The 10054-nt window shown below is 39.6% G+C and overlaps 1 protein-coding gene across 1 annotated transcript; it reads left to right on the top strand.

Moving 5' to 3' along the window:
* Positions 1–3681: 3681 nt before the first annotated feature.
* LOC119584010 (tetraspanin-1-like) lies at positions 3682–9922 on the top strand. The gene is made up of 4 exons (XM_037932664.1): positions 3682–3878; positions 4216–4389; positions 4638–4850; positions 5816–9922. Exons 1-4 carry the CDS (start codon positions 3720–3722, stop codon positions 5966–5968), a joined length of 699 nt encoding a protein of 232 aa, XP_037788592.1. The 5' UTR covers positions 3682–3719; the 3' UTR covers positions 5969–9922.
* Positions 9923–10054: the final 132 nt, after the last annotated feature.

The following is a 10054-nucleotide window of genomic DNA, read 5'->3' as shown; positions in this document are numbered from 1 at the left end:
GTTTATTCATCTCTATCACTACCCCCTCTCCTCCTCCTCCTCCTTCTCTCCTCCTCCTCCTCCTCCTCCTCTTCCTTCTCCTCCTCCTCCTCTTCCTTCTCCTCCTCCTCCTCCTCCTCCTCCTCACGCTTCTCCGGTTTACCGTCCACTTCTTATTTCTCTCCTTCCTTCTCCGCCTCCTCTTCCTCCTCCTCCTTCTCTTGCTCCTAATCGCCCTCTCTCCCTCTCCCCCTTTTCCTCTTCCTCTCCCCCCTTCCTCCTTCTCTCCCCCCCCTTCCTCCTTCTCTCCCCCCCCCCTTCCTCCTTCTCTCCCCCCCTCTTCCTCTTTCTCTCCACCTCCTCCTCCCCCCCCCCCATCGTCTCCCAAGCATCCGTCCCGCCCTTGCTTGCGCTTCCTCGCCCTCTCGAACCTCTCATCCCCGCCCTTCTCTCTCTCTCTTCCTCTCCTCTTTCGTGGTCTTCGTCTTCTTCGTTTTCTTCTTCCTCCTTTCCTTTGGTGTGTCTCCTCTGATTCGCACTCCTTTCTTTCTTCTCCGTAGGTCCTTTTTCTCACCCTTTCTCGATCTCCTTCTCCTCCTCCTCCTCCTCCTCCTTCTGCCCCCTCCCTCCCCTTGGTCAGCTCCCCTCACAGATCAATACGCTGTGTGTGGCCCTCCTTCCCCTCTCTCCTCTCCCCTCACTCCCTCCCTCCTTCCCTCCTTCCCTCTCCCCTTACTCCCTTTCTTCTCCCTCCGTAGTCTTCCCTCTCTCCCTTTCTTTATCCTTCCTCTCCCTTTCCTGTTCTCTCTCTCTCTCTCTCTCTCTCTCTCTCTCTCTCTCTCTCTCTCTCTCTCTCTCTCTCTCTCTCTCTCTCTCTCTCTCCCTCTCTTTCTCTCTCTCTCCTTTCCCCTTTCCCTCTCCCTCTCCCTCTCCCTCTCCCTCTCCCTTACCCTCTGTCTCCTCTCTCCTCTCCTATCCCTCCCTATCTCTCCCCCCATCCCCCCCGCCCCCGACCACCTCGGCGCACTCGCACTGCAACGCGGGCGGATGGGCGGATGGGCGTGAGGATACACGGGCGTCATGGTACTCGAGGCTGTTATTTTGTGCGAACTGTGGGCGTGTTTTGGTTGGAGTAGGGGAGAGGGGGGGCGGGTAAGGGGCGTGGCTGAGGATCTGGTGGGGGGGGGGGATATCCTCTCCCTCTCCCTCTGCATCTCTTTTTACCCTCCACCTCTTTCCCCCTCCTCTACCTCTATCCCTTTATCCCTCTTTTCCTCTCTCCTCTTCCCTCTTCCCTTCCCTCTCCCTCTCCCTCCATCTCTCTCCTTTTCCTTTCCTCTCTCTCTTTCTCCCTCTCCCCTCTCTCTCTTCTCCCTCTCCCCTCTCCTTCTCCCTTTCCTTCTCCCCCTCCCCTCTCTCCCTTCTCGTTCCCCACTCCCTCCTCCTCCTCCTCTTCCTCCTCCTCCTCCTTCTCGTCCTCCTCCTCCTCCTTCTTCTCCTCCTCCTCCTCCTCCTCCTCCTCCTCCTCCTCCTCCCTCCTCTCCTCCTCCTCCTCCACCCCCACCCCTTCTCCCTCTCCATCTATCTCTTCACCCCCGCCATTCCCCCCCCGCCCCCCACCTAGTTTCTTATCATTATATTCCCGATGAACAAGACGATTCAGAACTGTGGGAGAATCTTCCGCATCAGTTGAGTTTTTTTTTTCTTTTCTTTTCTTATGAAGACACGTGTTTCCTCCACATGCTTTAGTTAACCCCCTTTTGTGCCTGAGGATCGTTGAATATATTATCGCGATCGGTTGCGTCACGGCTAGGAATATTGACAACACAAAGGGATTAGTTATTTTGATTTTTCCGGTTCCCTGAAAGACGCACGAGTTGAGGTAGATTCTCGTTTTAGCGTTGACAATCTCTCGCGGCTACGTCATGAGTTCTTTGTGACGTCACTCCTTTGTCATGACGTCATCGATTCATTCCTCGTGGAATGACGTCATCGATTCAGTCCTCGTGGAATGACGTCATCGATTCAATCCTCGTAGAATGACGTCATCTCACGTGGTGCAACAATTAAGATCTGAAAAAAAAGATGAAGTTCAAAGCGGTTACTCATGAGTGTTTGAACAGTTGTCTTGATCATTGCGTGTAATTGGATGACTGAGACTGCATTATCGAAGGATTATTTACGCGTGTTAACGGTCAAATCGAAGGAGAAAAAGGAACATTGCTGTTTTTTTTGGTTCTTCTATTTCTTCATCTTCTTCTCCTCCTCATCTTCTTCTTCTTCGTCTTCGTCTTCCTTTTCTTCTTCTTCGTCTTCCTCCTATTATTATTATTATTATTATTATTATTATTATTATTATTATTATTATTATTATTATTAAATATAATATAATAATATATATTATATATTAATTATATTATATATAATATGTATTATTATTATTATTATTATTATTATTATTATTATTTCTTCTCGCTTCTTCTCTCTCTTTTTCTTTCTCTCAAAGACTCGAATCCTTTACTTGGTAAACGAACGACTGTCGATTAATATTATTTAAACACTTTGTATTATTGTTTGGTGTTATCTTTGTTGTTGTTATTATTTGTTTTTAAAGAAAGGAGTTCGTATTGTGTAAAAAAAAAAAAATAAAATATAATATAATATAATAATATAAAAATATATATATATATATATATATATATATATATATATATATATATATATATATATAAGCGTTTCTTTCTGTTTTTTCCGTTTTTCTCTCCCTATTTATTCTCCTGTTTCTTGATTTCTCGAATTTGCATAATCTCTCTCACTTCTTCCCTGCCTTCTCTTCCTCTCGCCCCCCCCCCCCCGCCCCCCTCCTCCTTACAGCATCTCTGAAATGCGAGTAAAAAAAAAGAAAATAAAAAATAAGAATAGTGGATTGTGTCTTTTATCGCAAAGGGAAGGATGTGACGTCATGAAGGATTGAGGCATCCGAGTGTGACGTCATAACCGTAGGATGTTTGTGCAACTGGAAAGGTCAAGTTGATTTGTGACGTCACTGCTGTTGGAATGTAACCTTTTTATATGTGTGGGGTAGTATATAGTAGGTTGGTGTTTGTGTGTGTGTGTGTGTTATATTATAATATATATATATATATATATATATATATTATATATATTATAATATAATATATTATATACATATAATAATATATAATGTATATTATATCTCTATATTTATATATATATTATTTATATATGTATTATAATAGTATATGTATAGTAGTGTATGATGTTGTATGTTTTGTGTATATATTAATTAGTATTATATAATATTATTATTAAATGTAATAGTATAGAATGAGTAATATTGTTGATCATATATGATATATAGTAGATTATATATATTATTTAGTATATATATATAATATATATAATAGTATAATAATAATATATATATATATATATATATATATATACATATACATACATATATAATGTATATCTATCTCTCTATATTTATTTATTTATTTATTTGTATTCATAAACGTATACATGTGTACGTGTGTATGTGTGTGCGTGTACGTGTCTGTGTATTCATTAATTAGTCCATTCAATCAATCATTGATTCACATTGAACTCGTAATCCCGGTGTCCCATAGACGCCCCTCTCCGCCACCCAGCACTAACCCCCTCCCCTCTGTTCCCCTTTACAGCTGTTGGGCGGCGCTCTGCTGGGCACGTCGCTATGGATGCACCTCGACGGAGCGAACATGGCTCCGGTCACCGCGGATCTCGACGGCTATAACTACGTGCTGTACTTCCTCATGGCCGTGGGCGCCGTCATGTTCATCATGGGTTTCCTCGGATGCTGCGGCGCCTTCCAGGAGTCGCAGTGCATGCTGGCCACGGTGAGGCGCTTGCTCGGTTCTGTGGAAGGAAACTTACTTGGGGGGGGGGCTTACTTGGCTACTTTTGGTGGAGGGTTAAGCAAAGAGTGGTATTATTAGGGTTGTTGTAATAATTGCGGTTTCGACGCGTTTCTCATTGTTTTTTGAAAGAATCACTTCCTGGTATCCCTCCTCAAATAATAATAAATAAATAAATAAATAACATCAATCAATAAATAAAATAATGATGATGACGATGATGATAATGATAATAATTTAAAAGTATAAGAGAACGCTGTCAGATGAACTGTCACTTCCGATGAGCGAAGGTAATGAGAATAACGTTCCTCGGCCCCAGTTCTTCGCCCTGGTCCTGGTCCTGTTCGCCGGTCAGATCGCCGCCGGAGTGTGGCTCAAGACGAACGAGGAGCGATTCACGGACCTGGCCAAGAGTTCCCTGGCCAAGTCCATTCAGCACGACTACGGCATTAACAAGCTCAAGACACAGGCCTTCGATGTCATCCAGTCCGAGGTGGGTTGTTTGCTGCTGCTGTTTTCTTTTTTTTGCGTTTGTCTTTTGATGTTTTCTGGTATTGAGCGAAATATTTTCCCTAATCGTGTTGGAATATAGATGTTTTGTGAGTTCTCTACCCTTATTCCTTGAATTTAAGATTAGCAAAACATCGACACAATAATATTTGTTTATATAGAGTCCTCCTTAGCTCGTATTTCCCATGTACGACTTCCCCTCCGCTCTAACCTCGGGTCTGCCTCCCACAGCTGATGTGTTGCGGATCGGAGGGCCCCACAGACTGGGCCGAGAGTCGCTTCAACGGGGCTGACGAGCGTGGGGTACTGGACATCGGCATCAGAGGGGCCATCGGTGCCTACAAAGTGCCTGAATCCTGCTGTATCGAGAAGGACAAGGCTCTGTGCGACGCCACTCGCAACCTGTCCATCGGGGCACAGATCACAGGCTCGATCTACACTGAGGTAAAGGGCAGTGGGCCTTTGTGTGGGGCCTTGTCTGGCCATGACGGGAGGCCTTGTTTTTAACTGAGCGTTTTATTTTTTTGCTGCTGTTGATTTTTTTTAATTATATGTAAGGGTTTTAGTTTTTTGTGTGTATATGAATATATATATATATATATATATATATATATATATATATATATATATATATATATATATATATAAGAAAAACCCATAATACAATAGTTTTTGTATTGTGGGTTTTTCTTTCATAGTATTAGCACGGAAGAGTGTTTTACCATTCACACACACACACACACACACACACACACACACACACACACACACACACACACACACACACACACACACACACACACACACACACACACACACACACACACACATATACACACACACATACACACACACACATACACACACACATACACACACACACATATACACACACACATATACACACACAGTGAGTGAGTGAGTGAGTGAGTGAGTGAGTGAAAGTGAGTGAGTGAGTGAGTGAGTGAGTGAGTGAGTGAGTGAGTGAGTGAGTGAGGAGAGAGAGAGAGAGAGAGAGAGAGAGAGAGAGAGAGAGAGAGAGAGAGAGAGAGAGAGAGAGAGAGAGAGAGAGAGAGAGAGAGAGAGACAAAAAGAGAGAGAGAGTGAGAGAATAAGTGCCTGGGTGGGAAAGTGAGTTAATGAGTGAGTGAGTGAGAGGTGAGCAAAAGAGTAAATGAGAGAGTGAGTGGATGAATGAGAGACAATGAGGAAGTGAGTGAGTGAGTGAGTAGAGATTGAGTGAATAAATGAGAGAAGATGAGAGGAGGTGAGTGACAGGTTGGAGCGAGCGAGTAAGTAAGAAAGTGAAAGGGAGAGAGCAAAAGCATGTACACGAACGCATACTTCCGTACACACACACTCACATACTTTTAATGCACCAGAATCTAAATGCCCCACGTGTGTTGCAGGGTTGTGCCAAGAAGATGATCCAGCTAATCCACAGCCACAGCTATGAGGTCCTGGGCGTGGTGGCTGCCATCGTCCTGATCGAAATCCTGGCCATGATCTTCTCGATGGTCCTGTGCTGTGCTGTGCGTCGCATTGACCACGTCAAGGCCTAGGAGGAAAATAGCTCCCCAATATATGACCTGGGGATGGAGAGTGAAGACGATGATCCCACTGTTTGAAAAGGAAAAAAAATATATATTAAAAAACACAAAAAAAAGGAGGAAAATGTAGTGCATTTATAGATCAGTTTTATATTGATCAAGTTTGAGAGAATTGTGAATGACTGGCTTGACCTTCTAGCCAGGGCACCTCTCCATCCTGTCTGGAAACATCACGAAATATCCATCTATTTCAGAAGTGATCGTAGACTTAAAATGTTAATTTTTTTAATTAAGAAATTCTTTTATCGGGAGTTTGAGCATTGAATAGTTTAGAAATTGTTTGCCGTTAGTTATGAAGAAGATGAATTTTTTGTTTTATAAAAAAGGAATGAAACTAATGGAAATTGTAATATTACTATCAAGTTATACATGCCACATTGCCCCTCCCCCCCACAAAATTGTATAAAAGGCTAAAGATTTTCAATAGGTTATATAATGGAATGATTGTCTACACCTATTAAGATCATGGTGTAGATTTTCTTGAATTTTTGGTGTAAACATTTCTTCATCAGCTTAGTAAATATTGTCTTGCAGTGTTGATCACAGATTATTAAAAAAGAAAAATAGAAATACAATAGTTAGTAGCTGAATACTAAAACATATTTTTGTATTTACTGAATTAATTTACAATGAAAAAAAAAAGTTGTATCTTATTAAGAAGCAGATGAACATTTTTTATGAAATAGTTACTACTTTGATATCAATTTATATGTAACAAGCAGGCTCGGTTGCATTATTTTTATGATCTCTTTCAATACTCTAGTTCTTTTCGAAGTGACAGTAACTGCGCCACTACACATCACAGGCTGTCCTCAGCTGCATGAAGTTCCCTACTCAGTAAATTGGTCGGGACCAGCTAATTTGGCTAAGATTTTGTGCATCAGGGATAGTTCATATTTTTTGTGTTTTCTCTCCTTTTTTTTTTCATTTGTATAGATAACGTTTCTTTTTCACATTTCAAGATTGTTTGGATTCAATAGTAACAGTTTTTTAAATGTTTTTTAATATTTTTATACCAAGGTTTGTGGAGCAGTTGGCATAGCACGACTCATGTTGAAGGACTAGTGATGTTTGATCCAGGTTTTGCTGAAAGTTAACAGTTACTCAAAATCAAATCAAGTGATGAAAGTTAATTTGGAATGGAATTTTTTGTATCAGCTGGTATACACACACACACTTTCCTTACCGGCACAATCTTTTATTTTTATTTTTATATCTCCCAAACTGGTCACATTAGAACCAAAGCTTTTCATATGTTAGATTAACTGCACTGGTCTTCACCACAACTATACCTCCAAAGACTCTTAAGTATAGAGCTTAAGAGCGAGCAAAAATGTTGTCGTGACAGCTTGGGCCATCAGCTATTGCTGGTGTTGGCACCCAGCTCCTGTACATACTGAATATTGAAAAAACAATTATAAAAAGTATAATCCTTTATACTAAGAAACTGTATCTCACATGCATGCCCTTGTGGATTTCTGAGTGGTAAAAGAAGGGTTTGGCTTCATGTTATGTATGTGCAGTGTTCATGTACACATTCAGTATTAATATGGGAACTGTATGGTCATTCACTTTGTATGCTAAAGGTATTTTATGTACAGTTTAGCTCCATAAACTGTATATAAGTGCTATTGTGCCCTTTACTGTGGCTAACCATATAGGTTATTACAAACTGTACGTGTGTTCATGCACAGTCTGTGAAGCACATTACATGGGAATGTGTACAGGGCTTTCTGTTACTAGTGAAGTATGGATTTGAATTTTCCAATATTCTCTCTTTTTTTTAGGGTTCATGAACAGTGAATTTCCATATTTCAAGTTTTCATTTGTGGTTCATAGAAAATTTTTACAATCTTTTGAGTGATTGAGGCTGATAATGACAAATGTATGCACATACGCTTACAATTAGTATGTGGGTAATACAGCCTATAGCCTATTCATTACAAAAGACTAATGTAATTATACCTATTAATGCCTTAACTCCACCTAAATTCATTTAGATTGAATATATACACTTTTACAAGAAAAATATGTGAAGAAAATTGGAAACACACTTGTTTTGCATATATTGGAAAAAAAAACGTTTCTGTTATACAAATTCTATTTCCGGTTTCAGATACCACAAATGGCATGTGAGGACTGGTAATAAATGTTAATTTGAATGTGTTTCCCTTCAATATGGATGTGTGTTCATGAAATGTTGTTAGGTTAATGTGTTTTGTTTTGTTTTTTTGTTTGTTTTTTTATATATAAATTAAAGGATCAGAAAGTATGCATTATTTTAGTTTTTTTTCTAAGATTTTTAGTGCCAATGTTGTTGACCTCAAAAGCACGTGTTTGTTTGATTTATTTATAGATGGAAGACATTTTTCATTATCATAATTGTGTAACTGATATTTCTGTTATAATGTAAGTTGGTAGTTTAATATTCCTGTATTTTCTTGATATCCTAAAGTTAGGAAGAGATACCTACTATTAGACTGTGCATCTTGGAAGTTGACGTTACAAATTTTTAAATCTGTGGAATTTTAAAGGAACTGATTATTTAATCAGATTGTGCTCTAGATTAAACAAAGCAATAATTTAAGTTTCTATTATTCCAAACAGTGCTTTATCTCATTAATGAATACATTTTAATGTGGATATGATGTCTTTTCATCTTATTTGTTTTGTACAAAATACATTTACTGGTATTTTACTGAGGAGCCTCTTCTTTTTAGCTTTACTATTTGGTTGTCATGGTCTTAAAGGTACTAAGCTGTGGATGTCAGTTTATTAGGCTTTTCATTTTTCATAAATGACTATAATGCCTTCTTGTATGAAATGCATACATACATTCAGATATCTGTTGTTCCAAGATGCAAATCTCCTTTGTAAATAAACACAGTCTGTGCATCAAACTGCCAAACACGGCATGTAGGAACCAAGGGAAGGGATTCCTTTAACACATAAAATTTACCTGTAGTTACTTGGAGTTGGTGGAAAATTGCCATGCATAAGGAGAAAAGAAGAGAAACCAGTTGCCATGAGTAGGAAAAAGATTCAGGTTGAGAGATTTATTGTAAGAGGAAACATCTTTTAAAAAGGTTAAAATTTACAGGTAGGAATCTGTAACAAATGCACCTCTGGTTTAGAGGAAGGAAAGGTAACAATGTTTTGTGGTTTTCTCCTACCAGCTCATGAACTGGCCTGCAGGACAAGATCAGTGGTATGTCTGGAAATTATCCTCCACAGGCTCTCTATTGGTTGCACAAATGGATGCTCAGATTTCATGGTTGACATAACTTGTAGGGTTATCAGTATTTATTGATATATATCTGCAGAATTATCAGATCAACAGTCAACAAATGCTAGTGACAAACAGGTTATATGTATAAGTTTAGGAATCACAGACAGTAGGTTTTAACTTCATCATGGCTCATATATGTTATTTTTACTACAAAAAAAAGAAAAGAAAAAATAATAAAAGACGACATGTACCAAGATGAAGCTTGATCTATGGTTCTATGTTACTAAATCTTATGAAGGGTTATGAAAACTGCAGAAACCATGAAGCACAGAACTTGGTGCTAGATGCTCGTGCTGATCATGCAGTGCTGACCCTTGCACAGCCCAGTTGGTGGCACAGCCCTCATAACCTAACTTGCCACCTATGACTTGATCCTGTTTGATCATAACACATTTTTGATTGTGCCGAGGCTGGGCTTGCATTCCAAATCTTGGTGTATTTGAAGAGTTGTATGAAATGACTTTAAGAAAAATTCTATAAATTTTTTTTGTATTGTTTAGGTCAGCACTGTGTCCATTGCTATTCCCACGTCAAGATTTTTGTGATGTCTACTCATCATCTTGTGAAAACTTCCAAACTTGTTTGTAATCATGCTAGAATAAATAAGTAACCTTAAATGTTTGTTTTATTCCATCAAAGATTTGTAAATATTTGGACTCCTGGGTCAAAATCTTGACTTTTTGAGCAACTTCCATCAGCAAAAGGTAAAAGCTTCAATGTTCCACTCATAAACCACTCACTAGGAAATA

The sequence above is a fragment of the Penaeus monodon genome, chromosome 2 (assembly GCF_015228065.2).
Source record: "Penaeus monodon isolate SGIC_2016 chromosome 2, NSTDA_Pmon_1, whole genome shotgun sequence".
NCBI lineage: Eukaryota > Metazoa > Arthropoda > Malacostraca > Decapoda > Penaeidae > Penaeus > Penaeus monodon.
The sequence above is the reverse complement of the archived record's forward strand: the minus strand, read 5'-3'. Positions and strand labels throughout refer to the sequence as shown.